The sequence below is a fragment of the Aotus nancymaae genome, unplaced genomic scaffold (assembly GCF_030222135.1).
Source record: "Aotus nancymaae isolate 86718 unplaced genomic scaffold, 86718_ANA_hifiasm-v0.15.2.pri h1tg000062l, whole genome shotgun sequence".
Lineage (NCBI taxonomy): Eukaryota > Metazoa > Chordata > Mammalia > Primates > Aotidae > Aotus > Aotus nancymaae.
In genome coordinates, this window is record NW_026988476.1 from 32,737,020 (window position 1) to 32,758,923 (window position 21,904).

Sequence of the window (21,904 nt, forward strand, 5' to 3'; positions counted from 1 at the left end):
TCGGCCTCCCAAAGTGCTGGGATTATAGGCGTGAGCCACCGCGTCCATATTCTTAAATTATATCTGTTATCACATTGTTTATCAGGAAGAACTGAGATTAAAACATCATGGCTGGGCATGGTGGCTGTAATCCCAGCACTTTGGGAGACCAAGGTGCGTGGATCACTTGAGCTCAGGAGTTTGAGACCAGCCTAGGCAACATGGTGAAACCCCATCGCTACTAAAAATGCAAACAACAACAACAACAAAATTAGGCCAGGCATGGTGGCTCATGCCTGTAATCCCAGCACTTTGGGATACCAAGGCAAGTGAATCACCTGAGGTTAGTTCAAGACTAGCCTGGCCAACATGGTGAAACCTCATCTCTACTAAAAATACAAAAATTAGGCATGGTGGTGTGCGCCAGTAATTAGAGCTACTCAGGAGGCTGAGGCAGGAGAATCACTTAAACCTGGGAGAAGAACTTTGCCCTTCAAATCCCTGTATCCTATAGGCCTAGGACAAGTACACAATAAAAGTTCTCAGTTAATTGCTAAATGCTACGCATTTCTTGCCAGAGAAAACAAAGCAAATTTTGATAACAGTAAGCCTTCTATAACTTTGTGTATAGAATTCGTATAGGAAATAAAGTTCAGTTACACTCTTCACAAAAATTTTTTCCATTATTGCCAAACTATGGAAAACTTTTTTGAACTAAAATAAGTTTGATTTTTTGCCTTTGGTTGGTTGTTTTTAAAATTTTCCCCCATTTTCAAAAGGAATTAATTTAACAATTTTTAACTACCAGGTCCAGAAAAACAAAAAAAAACTGGAATTAAGGGAAAGCTTTCCTAATTGACTGTTCTATAAAAAACAAGTTCTTAAAACATTTAAATTCCGAAACATTCCAAACATTTCCCTCATCCCCATGGAGACTAGAAGATATGTTTTCAACTCTGACCCAAGGGCTTGGATGCCTGTTTGGGAATATCATGCTGAAAAAGGAACTGACTTAAGTAGATTAGTTTTGTTCAAACCACAACTTGACCTTCCTTAAACAACTGCTAGACATCTACAGAACCTTCAGAGCCCCGTAATTGTTTTTCTAATTCTTCTTTTTAAAGTGGTAACAAAATTTGGAGGAGCTACAATTTTTCTTTTGTTTTTTTGAGACAGTCTCACTTTGTTGCCCAGGCTGGAGCGCAGCGGCACAATCTTGGCTCACTGCGACCTCTGCTTCCCCAGTTCAAGCAATTCTCCTGCCTCAGCCTCCGAGTAGCTGGGATTACAGGTGTGTGCCACCACGCCCGGCTAATTTTTGTATTCGTAGAGATGGAGTTTCACCATGTTGGTCAGGCTGGTCTCGAACTCCTGACCTCGTGATCTGCCCACCTCAGCCTCCCAAAGTGCTGGGATTCAGGTGTGAGCCAGCAAGCCTGGCCAGGAGCTACAATTTTTCATAGTCACTATGGATTAGTAATAATTAGAGCATCTCTAGGCACCAAAAAATCTTTGATTATACAATGTTTTCTTCTAATATTATTCTACAGACTCAAAGGTTAAAGCAGTCAGGCACAATGGCTCATGCCTGCAACCCTACCCCTTTGGGAGGCCAAGCTGGGCAGATCACTTGAGCCCAGAAGTTCAAGACCAGCGTAGGCAACATGGTAAAACCCTGTCTCTACAAAAACACACAAAAATTAGCTGAGCATGGTAGCATCAGCTTGAAGTCCCAGGTACTCAGGCTGGGTACCTGAATGGGAGGATCACCTGAGCCTAAGAGGTTGAGGCTGCAACAAACCCTGATCACACCACTGCACTCCAGCCTGGGGAACAGAGTGAAGCTCTGTCTCCAAAAAAAAAAAAACAAGGCAAGCTCATAACTAAGCTAAAATCTACCTTCCTGTAACTTGTATCCTGTTACTGAAATAAACCAATATAATTCACTCTGTTTTTTCATCAGTCTTTCCAAATAAATGAAGGTTTCACTCTGTTTTTTCATCAGTCTTTCCAAATAAATGAAGGTAACTATTATGTCTCTCATTTCTAGTCTCTTTATTTCATGGCTAAACTGAAACAAAGATTCTAAAGAAATTTGGCCAGCCCTAAAGACATGGTATCCTGACCACTCTCCATGTTGATTACCCTTACGAAACTACACAACATGCTTCCATAAAGAAGAATAGGACTAAGGCCGGGCATGGTGGCTCACGCCTGTAATCCCCACTTTGGGAGGCCAAGGCGAGTGGATCACGAGGTCAAGAGATCGAGACTATCCTGGTCAACATGGTGAAACCCCGTCTCTACTAAAAATACAAAAAATTAGCTGGGCATGGTGGCGCGTGCCTGTAATCCCAGCTACTCAGGAGGTTGAGGCAGGAGAATTGCCTGAACCCAGGAGGCGGAGGTTGCGGTGAGCCGAAATCGCACCATTGCACTCCAGCCTGGGTAACAAGAGCGAAACTCTGTCTCAAAAAAAAAAAAAAGGAAGAAGAATAGGACTATTTGTTAACCTTCCTTATCCTGGGCACTAAACTGCTTCAAGAGATCACATTCTGGAAAGGTGCGGTGGCTCACACCAGTAATCCCAACACTTTGGGAGGTGGAGGCAAGCAGATCACTTGAGTTCAGGAGTTCGAGAACAGTCTGGCCAACATGGCGAAACCAACCTCGTTTCTACTAAAAATACAAAAAAATTAGCCAGGTGTGGTGGTGCATGCCTGTAGTCCCAGCTACTCAGGAGCCTGAGGTGGCAGAATCGCTTAAACCAGGGAGGCGGAGGTTAAAATGAGCCAAGATCACCCCACTGCACTCCAGCCTGGGCAACAGAGTGAGACTCAGTCTCAAAAAAAGTAAACAAACGAACAACAACAAAAACATCACATTCTCACATACCTTTTTTCTTTTAAAATTTTTTTCTATTTCTTTTTCTTTTTTATATATATTTTCAATATTCTTTTTCCTAGTTCCCACAAGCAGAGCATTCTTGCTTCGGCTGCCACGTCACACAACTTGATGAAAGTGCAGACAACTAAAACCCTTAGATCAATCATATTTAAGAGACCTAGTCCTATACACAAATGAACCTAGGTATAAGGCTTTACTTTTATCACAATTAAGTTAGTTTTGACAGAGTATTCAGCCTAATGAGATTTTTTTTTTATCTTATACTTGTTATCCCTACCAGTCTTGTGCTGTCTGCAAATATGGTAAGTCTTCTACGCCTTTATGGTATTGATAAAATAAGCCAGAGTCAAATATAGAGCCATATGACAAACAAGGCTCCTCTCTTTTCTTTCCTGTTGAGATAACGTCTAAGCACGCTGTCAGAATTTGGTTTTTGAAAACATTTTGTCCCTCCTAAGGAACAAATTCTCTTTGTCCTATTTGTTCTATTCTCTTTCTTTTTCGTCTCTGTTATAGGTCATGTCCCAATTTTCTAGGCTTTCCTTGAAGTATCTAGATAAATAAAATCTGCTTTCCTAAACTCTGAGGTATCTATTTCATATTCTCTTTCTGCTATATGAAATATATATTTGTAAACCAACTAAAATCCTCTCTTACAAGGCAGAACATGCGTGTATTTAAAAAAATTGATAAATCAACAGGCTTTCCCTCCAGTGGCTAAAGTCATTTTGAGCTTACCCATAATTACCAAAACTTCAAAGGCATTTTAAAAGGTAGTTTATAAAGACATGAAGTAGTTATAGCTCCACTCCTCTGAACAAGTCAAACAGACTTTGTTCTGAAGAGCAGCATTAAGTAAACTATTAGAAGGAGAATTATATTCAAGTGAGTAGCAGTAGAGTCCATTCTGGACAGGGTCTGTGTCATTCCTGGGCAGCAAGTGGGCATTTAGGAAAGCATACTAACTCTACTGGAGTCTTATCAGTAATGTTTATTTACCACGGCATATTTCCAAAAGCACTCAGATAAGAGTGTGACAACATTTAAAAAAAAAAAAAAAAAAAAAAAGGCTGCACCAAATGCTTTAAAAAAAAAACCAAACTCATCAACTATTGCTTACTCAAGAGGAGGCACGTTAACTGAAAATATCTTGAAAGAACACATAGGCGGTCATAGTAAATCACCTAGGATTAGAGGTCCTAATATTTTGTGTTAGGTCATCTGAGGCAAGGGGTTAAAAGCTTAAGGAAAATTATTTCACAGAGCACAGCATATGCTTAACACCTTTACAGAAATGGATAAAGTGGCAGCAAGGGAAATCCAAGGCAACCCTCAAAGTCAGCATCCAAAGAAAGGATGGGCAAGACACAGGCCCAGAGACATCCTGGGTTCAGTTTAAGACTACAACAATAGAGTGAACATAAAATACAGTGAGTTACACAAATTCAATAGTATAAAGTCTTTAAAAATGTACATAATGTTAAAACACCGCTAAAAAATGCTAATGATCATCTGAGCCTTTAGAAAGTTGTCATCTTTTTGCTGATGGGGGGTCTTCCCTCAGTGTTGATGGCTGACTGATCAGGGTGGTAGTTGCTAAAGGTGGGCATGGCTGTAGCAATGTTTTTCTATTTTTTGAGACAGTGTCACTCTATTGCCCAGGCTGAAGTGCACTGGTGCGATCTCGGCTCACTGCAATCTCTGCCTCCTGGATTGGTGCAATTCTCCTGCCTCAGCCTCCCAAGACTGGGATTACAGGTACCCATCACCATGCATGGCTAATTTTTGTATTTTTAGTAGTGACGGGTTTCACCATGTTGGTCAGGTTGGTCTTGAACTCCTGATCTCAGGTGATCCACCCACCTCAGCCTCCCAAAGTGCTGGGATTACAAGCGTGAGCCACCGTGCCCAGCCAGGCAATTTCTTAAAATAAGACAACCATGAAGTGTGCCACATTGATTGATCTTTTCACGAAAGATGTTCTATAGTATGTGATAGCATTTTACCAACAGTAGAACTTCTTTCAAAATTGAAGACTATCATTGCCAACTTTGCTGCTGCTTTATCAACTCTGTTTATGGAATATTCTAAATCCTTCATTCTCATTTAAACAATGCTCACAGCATCTTCACCAGAAGTAGATTCCATCTCAAGAAACCACTTTCTCTGGTCATCCAGAAGAAGCAACTCCTCATCCATTAAGTTTTATCATGGGTTTGTAGCAATTCAGTCATAACTTCAGGCTCCACTTCTAATTCTAGTTCTCTTGTTATTCCTACCACAGATGCAGTTACTTCCTCCAATGAAGTCTTGAATCCCTCAAAGTCATCTGTCAGGGTTGGAATCAACTTACAAACTCTTGTTCATGTTGATACTTGGACCTCCTCCCACAAATCATGAATGTTCCTAATGGCATCTAGAATGGTGAATCCTTTCCAGAAGGTTTTCAATTGACTTTGCCCATATCCATCAGAGGAATGGCATGCTATAGTTTTATGAAATGTGTTTCTTAAATAGTAAGAGTTGAAAGTTGCAATTATTCTTTGATCCATGAGTTACAGAATAGATGTTGTATTAGCAGGCATGAAAATAACATTTATCTCTTTGTTTATCTCCATTAGGGCTCTTGGGTGACCAAACGTATTGTCAATGAGCAGTAACATTTTGAAAAGAATCTGTTTTTTCTCCACAGTAGCTCTTAACAGTAGACTTAAAATACTCAGTAAACCATGCTGTAAATAGATGTGCTGTCATCTGAGCTTTCTAGTTCCATTTCTACAACATAGGCAAAGTAGCATAATTCTTAAGGATTCTGGGATTTTCTGAATGGTAAACAAAAATTGGCTACAACTTAAAGTTACTAGCTACATTAGACCCTAGCAACAGAGTCAGCCTGTCCTTTGAAGCCAGACAATAGACTTCTCTCTAGCTACGAAAGTTCTAGACAACATCTTCTTCCAACAGAAGGCTGTTTCATTTACATGGAAAATGTGTTGTTTAGGGTGCAGCCACCTTCATCAATTATCTTAGCTAGATCTTCTGAATAACTTGCTGCAGCTTCTCCATCATCAATCAGCATTTGCTGCTTCACGCTGTACTTTTACGTTGTGGAGACAGCTATTTTCCTTAAACCTCATGAACCAACCTCTGCTACCTTCTAACTCTTCTTCTGCAGCTTCCTCACTTCTCTCAGCCTTCAGAGAATTTAAGAGAGTGAGGGCCTTGATCTTCAATTAGGCTTTGGCTTAAGGGAATACTGTGGCTGGTTCAATCTTCTATCCAGAGCACTAAAACTTTTTCCACATCAGCAGTAGGACTGTTTCACTTTCTAATCATTCATCTGTTCACTGGAGTGGCAATTTTAATTTCCTTCAAGAACTTTTCCTTTGCATTCACAACCTGGCTAACTGCTTGGCACAGGAGGCATAACTCTAGGCCTATGTCAGTTTTCAACAGCTTTCCTCAATAAGCCTCATCATATCTAGCTTTTGATTTAAAGTGAGAAATGTTGGCCCTTCCTTTTCACTAGAACACTTAGAGGCCATTGTAGGGTTATTAACTGGCCAATTTTAATATTGTCCCATCTTAGGGTATAGGGAGGCCCAAGGAGACGGAGAGAGATGGGCAAGTAGCTGGTCAGTGGAGCAGTCAGTACAAACGCAACATTTATTGATTACGTTTCTGGGCATGATTCATGGCACCCCAAAACAATTACAAGAGTAACATCAAAGGTCACTGATCACAGATCATCATAACAGATATAATAATAAAAAAGTGTGAAATATTGTGAGAATTACCAAAATGTGACACAAAGACACAAAGTGAGCACACAATGTTGAAAAAATGGCACTGGAAGGCTTGCTTGAGACAAGAGTTGCTACAGACTTTCAATTTGTAAAGAACTGAGTATCTACAAAGCATGATAATGAAGCTCAATAAAATAAGGTATGCCTGTATTTCATTGGTTCACCTGCCTCACTGATTTATACAAATATCTATCCAGACGGACTCTCTATGCAGTACTGAGGACAAAAACCTTTTCCTTTACAGGATAATGCTTGGTACTAAATGTAAGAAGTCAGTTTCCAGCACTAACACGTCTACACTAAGTACTGTTCCTTCCCTAGACTCTCAAAGTTAGTGGGGCTGAATCAGTCATTTTGACTTAGTGTTTTAGAACTCAATTTGACATCTAATTCTATAGAATCTGCCATTAAAAAAATCAAAATTTCCCTAACTGCTCAAAATAGAAATTATGAGATGGTGAAAAAACAAAGGGAATTAGGTCTTGCTAAGATCTGGTGACAAAGTACTTCAGTCAGGACTCAAAAGACCTAGGTTTTCATCGGTTTTCCCACCCAGAGTATGTCTTTACTACACAAAACTGTGTTCTGGCCTAAAATGATATAGATTCAAATTTCTAAGGAAAATCATCTCCAATTAAAATCACATATGGCTGGGCGTGGTGGCTCACACCTGTAATCCCAGCACTTCAGGAGTCCGAGGCAGGCGGATCACCTGAGGTCAGGAGTTCGAGACCAGCCTAGTCAACATGGCAAAACCCTGTCTCTACTAAAAGTACAAAAATTAGCTCGGCATGGTGGTGAGCAGCTGAATCCCAGCTACTCAGGAGGCTGAGAGAGAAGAATCACTTGAACCCAGGAGGCAGAGGTTGCGGTGAGCCGAGATAGCGCCACTCTACTCCAGTGTGGGTGACAAGAGTGAGACTCTGTCTCAAAAAAAAAAAAAAAAAATCACATAGGACTTTTCACTTCTATTTTTAAGTCAACCATCAAGAGATTATGTTATCTTTTAAAGATCCCCTATAGGCCAGGTGTTGTGGCTCACACCTGCAATCCCAGCATATTGGGAGGCTAAGGTGGGTGGATTACCTTAAGTCAGAAGTATGAGACCAGACCAGCCAACATGGCAAAATCATGCCTCTACTAAAAATATAAAAACCAGCCAGGCATCGTGTTACGCACCTGTAACCCCAGCTACTCGGGAGGCTGAGGCAGGAGAATTGCTTGAACCCAGGAGGTAAAGGTTGCAGTGAGCCAACATGGCATCTCTGCATTCCAGCCTGGGTGAGAGTGAGACTCTGTCACAAAAAAAAAAAAAAAAAGATTCCCCTATAGATATGAGATTATGGATACATTTTTCCTGGATTTCCATAATGATTATTGTATAAGCGTAACAACATTAAACTTTTAAAAAATCCTCCCATTTGGGCAGGAGGCAACTTCAGGAAATAACAGAAATATTCTATATACTGACTCAGTAGTAGACACACAAATACATACATTTGTTAAAACTCATCCAGAAAATGCCTTAAATGGGTACATTTTACTGTATGTAAATTATCTCAATAATCTTAGTATCTCTTAATATTCTCAACTCCTATTACCTCTACCTCTCCTCTACCTCAGTGCCTCCTCATTCATTCATTCAGTAATTCATGCATTCAATAAAAATTCTGAAGCAATGTGCTAGATATTAGAGACACAGCTGTGAACAACAGTTGATGCCTTCAAGAACTTTACTGTCTAGAAAGAAAGGCACATAGTAAACAGACAATGTAGAGTACAGTCTGAGACATACTACATACAACAGGAGTATGGAAAAGGTGCTATAGCAACACATAAGAGGTGCCTCTAACCTGGCTCTACCATCACAAAAACTTGATGTGCCCCCATGTACACAAATTCTAAAATTCCCCTTTCCAACCACAAAACTCAGTCTTTCCACTTATGTCAACCTCATGCCCTTAAATACCTCTCAATCCTACCAATTCCCTCCAGATTTCCTGTTTTGGATTTTATTACCTCCCTGTTCAGCCTGGGCTCCAAGGTTAGCCACTACCCTAACATGCCTGCTCATTCCCTCTTTCTTCCATCCACCACCTCCATCCCCCAATCAAAACTAATCCTGCTACAATAAATCACTAATGTTGATCCTCAGTTATTCATTCGTTAAAAAATACGTGTGTTCTGTATCAATCACTTATCAAGATACATCAATGCAGCCAGGCGTGGTGGCTCACGCCTGTAATCTCAGCACTTTTGGAGGTGAAGGTGGGCAGATCATAAGGTCAAGAGATCAAGACCATCCCGGCTAACATGGTGAAAACCCATCTCTACTAAAAATACAAACAATTAGCTAGGCGTGGTGGCGCACACCTGTAGTCTCAGCTACTCGGGAGTGAGACAGGAGAATACTGCACTCTAGCCTGGTGACAGAGCAAGACTCCGTCTCAATAAAAAAAAAAAAAAAAAACCGATACAGCAATGAACAAGTCACACATCAGCCTTCCCTTCATGTAACTTACTTCTCCCTCTGGAGGGAAAACAGACATTTCAGTAAGTAAATAAAGATAACACAGTAATTAGAGATTATAATAAATGCAATGAGAGAAATAAGCAGGTTGCTTTGACAGAGTAAGGGTAACCCATCTCTTAGACAGGGTATGTATTAAGAAAAGGCAGAGGAAAAACACTCTAGGAAAACCAAACAGCAAGCAATAGCATAGATCCTAAAGCAAACTACAGCTTGGGCTTGTACTAACAGGCCAGGATGAGTGAGGACACTGTAACAGGAAATGAGATGGAGATGTAGGGGCTAGACCAGGAAAAGTCTTAAAGGCTTGTAATAAGTTTAGACTTCATTAGAAGTATAATAGAAAGCCACTGAGGATTTAGGTAAGAGACTGACGTGATCTGATTTAATCTTTAAAAGATTACTCTGGTTGTTCTGTGCAGAATGGACAGGAAGAAGACAACAGTGGAAGCAAAGAGACCAGTTAAGAAGTCACTGCAGTAGCCAAGGAAACAGTGACTTGGACTGCAGAGGCGAAGACAGAATTATCTGCGTTCAAGAGCTATTATGGAGGTGTCATCTACTGAGACAGGGATAACAAAACTCTTGATCTGCCTTTCTCCTTTCCTCTCCTAAAATCTGGTCTTTCCTCTCAGTATATGACATAACTAAGGCCAGGCACAGTGGCTGACACCTGTAATCCCAACACTTGGGGAGGCCGAGGTGGGTGGATCACCTGAGGTCAGGAGTTTGAGATAAGTCTGGCCAATATGGTGAAACCTTGCCTCTACTAAAAATACAAAAAATTGGCCAAATGCGGTGGCTCCTGCCCGTAATCCCAGTATTTTGGGAGGCAGCGGTGGGTAGACAGCCTAAGGTCAGGGGTTTGAGACCAGCCTGGCCAACATGGTAAAACCCCTGTCTTTATTTAAAATACAAAAATTAGTGGGGTGTGGTGGTAGGCACCTGTAATCCCAGCTACTTGGAAGGCTGACGCAGGAGAATCACTTGAACTTGGGAGGTGGAGGTTGCAGTAAGCCAGGATCGTGTCACTGCACTCCAGCCTGCACGACAGAGAGAGACCTTGTCTTAAAAAAAAAAAAAAGCTGAGTATAGTGGTGCATGCCTGTTGTAAACAGGCAATAGATAAGAGCTGAGTGTCATGCCAAGACATATCTTCTGAAATTGACTTAACAAAATCTAGTTGAGGAAGACAGAAGGCAGAAAGAAGTTCTGGCCAACTACCCAACAACACTCTTGATTCCCAATTTTTCTCAGTCCTCAACATCATGGACCCAATAAACCACCGCCCTCTCCTCAAAACATTACCCCTGCCATTGCACTACTCTCACCTCCTACCAGCTTGCCTGTTCTGTTTCCACGTTGCAGTTCTTCCATTTTCTACCCGTTTCAATCATTCCTGTTCTCTCATCGTCTCTCTCTCACACTCTCTTTTCCTGTGTGTGTGTCTACATATGCACATATTTTCCTCCTCAAAGATTTTATCCAGGCTGGGCATAGTGGTTCACACCTGTAATCCCACCACTTTGGGAGGCCAAGGCAGATGGATCACTTGAGGTCAGGGGTTTGAGACCAGTCTGGCCACATGGCAAAATCCTGTCTCTACTAAAAATACAAAAATTGCCGGGCGCGGTGGCTCACGCCTGTAATCCCAGCACTTTGGAAGGCCGAGGCGGGTGGATCACGAAGTCAAGAGATCGAGACTATCCTGGTCAACATGGTGAAACCCCGTCTCTACTAAAAATACAAAAAAATTAGCTGGGTACAGTGGCGTGTGCCTGTAATCCCAGCTACTCAGGAGGCTGAGGCAGGAGAATTGCCTGAACCCAGGAGGCGGAGGTTGCGGTGAGCCGAGATCGCGCCATTGCACTCCAGCCTGGGTAACAAGAGCAAAACTCCGTCTCAAAAAAAAAAAAAATACAAAAAAATACAAAAATTAGCTGGGCATGGTGGCACACACCTGTAACTCCAGCTACTTGGTCTTGAACTCCTGGCCTCAAGCCATCCACCTATCTCGGCCTCCCAAAGTGCTGGGATTACAGGCGTGAGCCACCATGCCCGGCCTAACTCCAGCTACTTGGGAAGCTGAGGCATGAGAATTGCTTGAACCCAGGAGGTGGAGGTTGCAGTGAGCTAAGATAGAGCCACTGTATTCCAGCCTGGGTGATGGAGTGAGACTCTGTCTTAAAATAAATAAATAAAATAAAACCCTGTCTCTACAAAAAATGAAAAAAATTAGCAGGGCATGGTGGCACATACCTATATTCTCAGCTACTCAGGAGGCTGAGGTGGGAGGATCACCTGAGCCCAAGAGGCTGAGGCTACAGTGAGTTATGTTTGTGCCACTGCACTCTAGCCTGGGTGATAAAGTGAGACCCTGTCTCAAAAAAAAGATGTTATCCATTCCCACAAACTCAACTGTCAATAATTAACTGATAACTTCCAAATACCTAGCTAAGTGTTACTCAAAGTGTGGCCCTGGACCAGTATTTCAGAATCATCAGGGCATGCTTGTGAAAATGTAGATTCTTAGACCACACCTCAGACCTACAGTATCAGTTCCTCTGGTGATTCTTAAGCAATGGCTTTTATCAATATCCGCTAATTCATACCTATTATTTTATGTGAATTGCATGTGAGATAATGTTAGGAATATTACAGCCTTCATGCTTACTAATAGCAATATGAATGAAAAAGGACCTGCAGACTAAGAAGGAAGTTTAAAGGAAATTAAAAACTATAACCAGGAATTAGACTCTAATAGAAACTGTACAATTTCTTAAACCTCTATAAATGTCCCATACTATTTACCTTTGTCTAAAGATAAGCAATAAGGAGTAGGGGGGACAACTGAGCTTGTGTTGCTTAACACCAAAGTAGTAAACTGGGAAGCCAGTGTCACACCATGGCTGAAATAAAATTAAAGTCAGTAGTAGCTTGAGAGAGAGAGAAAGGTATAATGAGCTGTAGGGTCTTCAGTAGATAGAGCCAAGCCAAAAAAGTGGTTATGAAGCTTAACAGTTAAAGGTCTTGTCTACTGACAGTAATCTACCTTGAATTAAAATTCTTTGGGCACTTATATTACCTGTGTCACCAGACTGTGAGTTCCTTGAGGCTATATTACACAATCTACCTACTACTTTGCAAAACCTAAAGCCTTGCCCAACAAAATCTAATAATATTTCCTGAGGTAAAGGTTGCCAAATAAATTCTACCTCAATTCCAGTATCATTGTCTCAATTCCAAATGAGTGGTGTCCAGAATGATGGGGTTTTACTGGAAAAAACTAATGTATCAAAGCTTTAAATAAATATTAGTCTTCAGATACAAAACTAACAATTTTTCTGACCACTGCACAGAGTTTTCCCACTCCTTCTAACAAGCAAAATCCACAAACTACCATTAAGATGTTTCAGCTGCTTCTGAACTTGTCCCACCTCCTCATTCCTTATCATCTCAAATAGAGACTTCCTCCTTTACTGCCAGTAGTGAAGTGAATTTGAACTGCTATTTGGGGTGGAGGAAAACTACAAGCACTAACACAGTCAGTGGCCAAACCCTTTTTCCAACTCCCTCCCTACCTGATTCCTACCTCCTAATCAGTCTTCAGTCCCTGGAGTTGACTCATTCTGTAGTTCCCTCTGTCCTTAATAAAACAATGCTCAATTGTCTGCAAGGTAAAAATACTTCAAGAATGCTTTTATTAGGCCAGCTGCGCTCACACCTGTAATCCCAATATTTTGGGAGGCCAAGGCAGGTGGATCACCTGAGGTCAGGAGTTAGAGATCAGCCTGGCCAACATGGTGACACCACGTCTCTACTAAATATACAAAAAAATTTAACCGGGTGTGGGGGTAGGCACCTGTAATCCCAGCTACTCTGGAGGCTGAGGCAGGAGAGTCGCCTGAATTGAAGTGAGCCAAGATGGTGCCACTGCCCCTCAGCCTGGGCAACAAGAGTGAAACTCCTTCTCAAAAAAAAAAAAAAGTTTCTATTAAACTACAAACCCAAGAAACTTCAGGAAAAAAAGTGTATATCCCAAATTTCTAAATGCTGCTTAGAAAAACAAACTAATAAAACATTATGCAGTGATAGATATTTGAATATTTTCTAAATATCTCCCCACTAGATGCCCTGGGCATCCAGAACATTCCCTAATATTGCCCTCTACCTCTTATCCTCCTCTGTCAGCTTTCTCCCTGTAGCTACTGACTCAAATTTGTTCACTATCTCTGCCTTCCCATTCTTTCAAACTGCTGGAGCAAACTATAGATTCCGACATTAATTAATGGTATTGCTCTGGCTTGAAATGTTTGGGTGTCCCTTCTTCACTTTTAAAAAGCAGCGACAGATGATGGGTTTCTCCACTGAGGGTTAGGCCTGGGGTTCTCAAGATGCTATATCGAAGGACAATTCCTACACATCACATATTGACATGACTTGACAGTGGCAGCACTCCCTACCATTATCACGTCCCGGTCAGCCGGCTATGGAATACAATACCAGGTGCTGCGTTTCCATCATCAAGAGGGGTTAGCACTGCTTCCATAAGAAAATGGCTCTTGCTCCAACCCCACCTCAGCCCCCACATCAAACCGTCTAATAACATCACCGGTTCTTTCTGCTTCAAAATAGAGATATGCATGCTTAAGAACATCAAGAATAATACATAACAAAGTCATTATATTCCGTAGACTTGGCTGGCAGAAACGTGGGTTGCGACTAACTTTTTATTCGGTGGCTTCCTTCCAGATCAATCCAGATAACTTCCCCTCCCCAGAGCCGCCATAAGGGGTGAAGCTCCACATTCTCCTGAGCGCAGTAGGGAGGGATTGGGGGAGGACAAAAGAGACTTGCCTATAGGGACTTACAGATGCCAGACGCTGAGGGGTCTGGGGTAACTCCAAGCAGATTTCCATCCTTTCGGCACCTCCAGCCTCCTCGTCCGCCATCTTGAGGGAAACTGACGCCTACAGTTGCCGACCCCCCGGCCAGAGGCAAGCGGAAACCTGTGGCGGGTCGGAGAGACAGGGACGACACTTTTACGACGGCCCCTGAAGTCGGGTTTGACGCAGAATCGAGCACCGGCTTCCGGCCCGCTTCCCGGAAGCAAGCGTCACGACGTGAAGGGAGTGGAAGGTTTTTTTTTTCCCTCTAATTTATCAGGCCTAGCGCTTGGTGGCTTAATGGTTGTGTATCTGGGTTTGGTGCTGAGAACTGTTGCATCTACGAAGTAAAAAAAACAACAACAGCAACAAAACAAATTCAGCGGCCATACTGTCAGGGGCTGTCCTAGCTGGCCGGTTGTTAGCCTGGGGGTGTTTTGTATCCCGACCTCCCTGTAGTGGTTCCCCAGAGCCTACGAAATAAAAAAGAAAGTACTCACACATCTTCCACTTTTAGGAGTCTACCCCGTACATGCGTACAAAAAAGCTCGGGATCCAGCTTTATTGGGGGGCACGGAGGGGAAATAACAAAAAATTGGAAACCTAGTCATTCATCGGTAGAGGAAAAACAAGATATACTATAGTACGTTCGCATTTCGAAATACCGTGCAGCTCTTGAGCAAGATAAATCTACGTGAAAAGATCAAGATAAATTAAGTGAGAGATAAAAGCCAACTTGCCGAAAACTATATATTTGCACACATATGCATTTAAATGTGAAGGAATAAGTCTGAAAGGGGAAAGAGCCAAATGGTAACTGAGGGCCAGGATTCGGATTGGAGGAAGAAGGTGGTCAAGAACTACTTTAGCTTCATCTGTATTTTAAATTGTTTACCAAACAAATAATTTAAAAGTATATGTGGCCGGGCGCGGTGGCTCACGCCTGTAATCCCAGCACTTTGAGGCAGACGGATCACCTGAGGTCAGGAGTTCGAGACCAGCCTTACCAACATGGTGAAACCTCGTCTCTACTAAAACTACAAAATTAGTTGGGCATCGTGGTGCATTCCTGTAATCCCAGCTACTCGGGAGGCTGAGGCAGGAGAATTGCTTGAACCTGGGAGGCGGAGGTTGTAGTGAGCTGAGATCGTGCTATTGCACTCCAGCCTGGGCAACAAGAGCAAAATACTCTGTCTCAAAAAAAAATTATGTATATTTTATATATACATATTTGTTATATAGAAATAGATATTATAAATTTGTATATTTATATATAAATATATATGTAAATGTGTGTGTGTGTGTGTGTGTGTGTGTGTGTATATATATATATATATATATTTTTTTTTTTTTAAATACAGAGTCTTGCTCTGTCGCCCAGGCTGGAGTGCAGTGGCATGATCTCAGCTCACTGCAACCTCCACCTCCCCAGCAAAAGCAATTCTGCCTCAGCCTCCCAAGTAATTGGGATTACAGGCACAAGCCACCATGCCCAGCTTATTTTTGTATTTTTTTAGTACAGACAGAGTTTCACCATGTTGGCCAGGCTGGTCTCGAACTCCTGACCTTATGATTCGCCCACCTGGGCCTTCCAAAGTACTGGGGTTTGAGTCCTGATTTCACTACTTCCTTACAAAGTCAAGTCACAATCTCTGAACCTCAATTTTCTCGCTCCTCAGAGATGTTCTTGATTCAGTAGTATTTTGTTGGGTCAGAGGAATTTTAATGTAATTGAATTATACTTGAGCTATTCTGTTAACATGTTTCAAGGAGATAAATAATTGATGGCCTAAACATGAAGGTCTGTATGTGGGAACTGGTGATCTCACAACATAGGGAAGCTTAGGAACTCAGGAGGCAGATGACAGAGGACAAAAGTATGGAGGATTTGAGAGATGGAGGGAATGACAGATCTAAGCTAGTAATAAGCTGATGGAGATGGAAAGGGCTTAGGCGGTCATCCCATAAGAAAATCATTAGCCCCCAAAGCATTATCTCATTTACCCCTTAAAACAAACTTGTGGAACATATACCACTATAGTTGCCATTTTAGAGCTAAGATAATAGTGAGTCATAGGAGTTAAAGATTTGCCTAGTCACACAGTAAGTGTCAGAACTGGTTTCAACCCAGGTTAGTCTGAAGTTTTTGGCCACACTGCCTGAAGAGTCTGGTTTCAACCAGGAGTACTCCTAGAGGAGAGATAATGATGAAGGAAGGGTGGTAGAAAAATAATTCTATGAATAAGGTAATAAAAGACAGTGACCCAAAGGATCTGGCTAGGTAAGGTTAATCATGTGGATAAAGAAACAGGGAGACCTAGAAAAGACTGAGTAAAATTTAAATGTGCTACCTTTATGTAAAATTTCCAGAACTGCCCTATCATTTCATTAATGCCACAACTGAAGGTCAAGAATGAGAAAGATGAGAATATAGTTAATTTTTCTCCTCTTATTGTAATTTTGGAAGAGGAAAAAAGAACAAAAGAAGTGAGTGAAGAAAGCAAGGACTTGTGATCTCTATGGAAGGGCAAAGGAGCTGAGTTATAGAAGAGTCTAACATCCTTTCAGGCAGGACACAAAGTAAGGAAAAGGGAAAGGAGCAGAAGAGAGTGAAGGGAAGAAGGGGAGGAAGGAAAATTGGAAAATTGTTGGAAATAGAGAAGACAAGCCTCAATATGAGGAGAAAAGAAGAGAAAAGGAACATGATATTCATTCATTAGTTTCAGATAGTTTAAATGAAAAGACATGATTGGGTAAATTTATTCAAATGGTTACATCCTGAGACAGCTTAGTCCCAGGAACTACTTTGCACCAGAACCTTTAGTAACAAAACAGAGATATTATAATTTATTTTATGCCACATCACTTAATATATACAGTTATCCCTTGGTATATGTCAGGAATTCAGTCCAGAACCCCCAGAGTATATAAAAATCTATACATACCCACATCTCATAGTCAGCCCTGCAAAACTTGCATATACAAAAAGTCAGCCCTCTCTATACTCAGGTTTCCCCTGAATAGTGCATTTAATTTGATTTAATTTAATTATTATTATTTTTGAGATGGAGTTTTGCTCTTGTTGCCCAGGCTTGAGTGCAATGGCATAATCTCAACTCACTGCAATCTCTGCCTCCCGGGTTCAAACGATTCTCTCTCTTGTCTCAGCCTCCCGAGTAGCTGGATTACAGGCATGTGCCATGACATCTGGCTAATTTTTGTATTTTTAGTAGAGACGGGGTTTCTCCATGTTAGTCGGGCTGGTCTCGAACTCCTGACCTTAGGTGATCTGCCTGCCTCGGCCTCTCAAAGGACTGGGATTACAGGCATGAGCCACTAAGCCCAGCCTATTATTATTATTATTATTATTATTATTATTATTTTTAAGACAGAGTCTCACCCCGTCACCAAGGCTGGAGTGCAGTGGCACATTCTTGGCTCACTGCAGCCTCTGCCTCCCAGGTTCAAGCAATTCTTGTGCCTCAGCCTCCCAAGTAGCTGCAATTACAGGTGTGCACCACCATGCCTGGCTAATTTTTGTATTAATTTATCTTTTTTGAGATGGAGTCTGGCTATGTAACCTGGGCTGGAGTGCAGTAGCCAGATATTGGCTCACTGAAACCTCAACCTCCCAGGTTCAAGCTATTCTCCTGCTTCAGCCTCCCCAGTAGCTGGGATTACAGACATGTGCAACCACACCTGCCTACTTTTTGTATTTGTAGTAGAAACGGGGTTTCACCATGTTGGCCAGGCTGGTCTCTAACTCCTGACCTCAGGTTATCTGCCCACCTTGGCCTCCCAAAGTGCTAGGATTACAGGTGTGAGCCACCACGCCTGAATATTGTATTTCTGATCCTCATTTGGTTGAAAAAAATCTGCATATAAGTGGACTCATGCAGTTTAAACCTGTTGTTCAAGGTTCAACTGTATAACCTTTTCCTAGGTATCCACTTTCCCAAGGAACCAACTGTCTTTGTCTGTTCAGGCTGCTATCACAGAATACCATAAATTGAGTATCATATAACCAACAGAAATTTATTTGTCACCATTCTGAATGCTAGGAAGTCCAAGATCAAGGCAGATTCAGTGTCTGGTGAAGGTCTGCTTTCTGGCTTATAGATGGCACATTCTAGCTGTGTTCTTACATGGTAGAAGGGACAAGACACCTCTCTGGGGCCTATTTTATAAGGGCATGAATCCCATTCATGACAGCTTTACCCTCATGACCTGATCACCTCCCAAAGACTCACTTCCTAATACCATCCACCTTGGGGATTAGGGTGTCAACATATGAATGTTGGGGGACATAAAACATCCAGACCATAGCATCAATTTGTATGAAAGTCTCTTTGGGCCCAGTGGGGTGGCTCACACCAATAATCTCAACACTTTGGGAAGCTGAAGCTGGTGAATCACTTGATCCCTGGAGTTCAAGACAAGCTTGGGCAACATGGTGAAACCCCTTCTCTAGGTGTGGTAGTATGTGTCTGTAGTCCCAGCTACTTGGCGGGCTAAAGTGGGAGGATTGCTTGAACCCAGGAGATCCAGGCTGTAGTGAGTCATGTTTGAGCCACTGCAATCCAGCCTGGGTGACTGAGCGAGACCCCCCACTCAAGTGATCCTCTTATGCCATGTCTTATTAACATAAATCAGGGTGGTGTGAGGGGGTCTTGTATGTGTGTGTGTTGGTTGGTTATACCAAAATTTTCAGTAACTATTAAGGGTAGTGTTAAACAAACAAAAAAAAGCAAAGTGTTAATTTTTTTTCTTCAATGTTCACTGTAACTTTTCCTTAGTGGATTCTAGTAGTGTTTGAATAATTTGGTCTTAAAATACTACATTTTAAGTTCAAAATAACTTATCATTGAATATAATTACCTCCATATAATAAAATATACTCTTTTTTTGCCTACAACTGTTCACAGTAATTTGATGAGATAAAGAGATTTTAAGCAACAACCTAATAGTTTATGCCAGATGTTGACAAACTCTGATTAGTTCAACTATTGTTTTTTGACTTCCCCGAGCTAAGAATAGTTTTTACATCTTTTAATGGCTGAAAAAACTTTAAAAATAATATTTTTGTGACACAAGAAAGTTACTCGAAATTCAGATTTCAGTATTTCTAAAGTTTTATAGAAATACTACTATTAGGCCAGGTGCAGTGGCTCACGTCTGTAATCCCAGCACTTTGGGAGGCTGAGGCAGGCAGATGATGAGGTCAGAAGTTCAAGACCAGCCTGGCCAATGTGGTGACACCCCATCTCTACTAAACATATAAACATATAATTATCCAGGCATAATGGCACATGTCTGTAGACCCAGCTACTCAGGATGCTGAGGCAGAAGAACTGCTTGAACCTGGGAGGTAGAGGTTGCAGTGAGCCGAGATTGTGACATTGCACTCCAGCCTGGCGACAAAGAAATTCTAGTACTATGGCTGCTCTCCCAATGCAACAACAGAGCTGAGTACTTGTAACAGCTCATATGTTATCTGGCCATTTACAGAAAAAGTTTACTTACCCTTTTTCCTATAATATGATCATCATTTAGCTATACAGTCAGAACTCAGAGTATAATTCAGCTTTACTTTGAATAGAAATACCACAGTCACACTAAAGTCAACTCTGAATATTGACCAAACCGTGATACAAATTGTTTTGGAAGGATGGGGTCTAGGAGTACGAATGAAGGTGGTCCTTGCAGCATTTCTTGTGGTTGTTGTGAGAGGGCTAGTTTTATCTCTTCCTTAGTGGGAGTCAGTAGACATCATTTGATCCTGAAAGCCCACAGCTATCACTATTGGCAGGTCAAGAGAGATATGGAGGTCAAAAACAAGAGTGAGCTCCAGCACTAAAAAGACTACTCTGGAAGGTGTGACTGGGGAACAATTAAGATAAACAGATTCTTGGTAGTAAACAACATGGTTTCTTTTTAGCGGCAAATGTGTTGAAATACTTGCCCCCTTAAACTGATATAGTTTGTGTAAAATAAAGTATTAGGAAACAGAGCCACTAGTTTCCCCACATAGCAAGGCCTTGTCTCCCTGACAGTGTTCCTGACAGGAGAGCCCAGGCCTCTCTTCACATACCTCCAGTGCCTGGGTTGAGTGAAGGGGGTTGCCACTTCTCCAGAGCGCCTGATTCATCCCTTAATAGAGACGGTGTGAAGTTCAGTTCAGCTTCTACTGAATCCCACCCAGTTCCGTGGTTTTCTCCCTGTACCTTCTCCCTGCCCTCTCTACACTACTCACCTTCCACCCACTTTCCTAAGCATTGATGTCCAAACCTAAATTCTTCCAGTGTTTGGCACCCAGGTACTTGACTTGTGGTCCTTTAATGAAGTACTTTGCCTCTCCTTTTCCTGGCTGCCACTCTGGGACCCAGTTCTTCCACCTCCAGCTTTCCAGCATCGGCTCCTCACACTCAGTGTTCAGGAGGTATCATCATATCAAGGGCTGACAGGAATGACGGGAAAGAAACCTTGGCGATGTGTGAGTCCCCATGGAAACCGCGCCACCCCTGATGGGGGCATGGCCAGCGGCGAGGGGACTGGGTCCCCTCTCGTTTCACCGACGCTCTGGGGTTTTTGCTAAGAAGCGCTCTCCCAGGAGGAGGCAGCACAAATTGGTGAACAGGGCTGCGTGTCCTTATACGGGCACGAACTTGCGAGGTCACTGTGAGTAGGTCATACTCTCCAGGCCCCGATGTCTTCCCCTGCTTAATGAGGGCCATCTCCTGACTCCACAGTATAGACTGTCAGGACTTGACCGTCGTCTAAAGAAAATCATGGTCAAGTCCCACGTTCTTGGATAAAATGAATTTGTCCTAGATTATGGGAAGACATTGTGTGTGTGTGTGTGTGTGTGTGTGTGTGTGTGTGTGTGTGTGTTTAAAGATTACTTCAGAAAATTGAGAAAACATAAATGATGTGCAGATAGGACTTTAATAAACATAAAGGTAAAAATATTATAAATATGATATCAAGCATTTAGAATTGGAAGTTTTCTTTTGTAAAAGTTGCCAATTATTTTTAGAGTTTCTAGTAAAATCATATCCCAGCTTCCTGTTACTCTTATATTTGCAAAGGTGATAATTCTTAGCCTTTTATTCATCTTGCTCCTTGATTAGAGTTCCCAGATTATCATCTCAAATGGGACTGGCATATCCCTTGTCAAGAAACGTTGCCTTCTTTTTTTTTGAGATGGAGTTTGCTCTTGTTGCCCAGGCTGGAGTGCAATGGCACTATCTCAGCCTAGTGGGTTTAAGTGATTCTCCTGCCTCAGCCTCCCAAATAGCTGGGATTACAGGCCTTTCTAACATTAAAGACTGTTTTTCATTTTGCTTAATCTTTGGTCTGTTGGTAGTTTAGATATTGAGAACCCTTGAGCATGACTTTAAAATGGCAGCAACTTGAATCTTGAAGTACTGAAACACCAGTGTAAACATGAAACACCTTTACACCCTTGTATGGATGTGCCATTTTACTTTCTATGACTCTTATTGTGGAACATTTACTGTAGTTTGTTTCTGGTTTTGTCTATTATAAACTTTGCCTTGGTAAACATACTAACTGGTAAATCTCTGCACACACCCATATCTTTCCTTAAGATAAGTTATTCTAAGTACAAATAACAGGTCAAAGAGATGTACATTTTAATACATTTCATGGAGAAAAGAGTATACATTTATTATTTGTTTTTGTTTTGAGAGTCTTGCTCTGTTGTGCAGGCTGGAATGCCGTGGTGTGCTCTTGGCTCACTACAGCCTCCGCCTCCTGGGTTCAAGCAATTCTGC

General features: G+C 41.8%; 1 protein-coding gene across 1 annotated transcript in view; it reads right to left on the reverse strand.

Annotated features, from left to right (window-relative positions):
* The window catches only part of UBR1 (ubiquitin protein ligase E3 component n-recognin 1), a 147,003-nt gene extending 132,737 nt beyond the window's left edge, over positions 1-14,266 (reverse strand). Inside the window, exon 1 of the mRNA XM_012442285.3 lies at positions 14,094-14,266. Within this exon, the coding sequence (XP_012297708.2) occupies positions 14,094-14,174 (81 nt within the window). The 5' untranslated portion in view covers positions 14,175-14,266. The remainder of the gene's footprint in view (positions 1-14,093) is intronic.
* Positions 14,267-21,904: the final 7,638 nt, after the last annotated feature.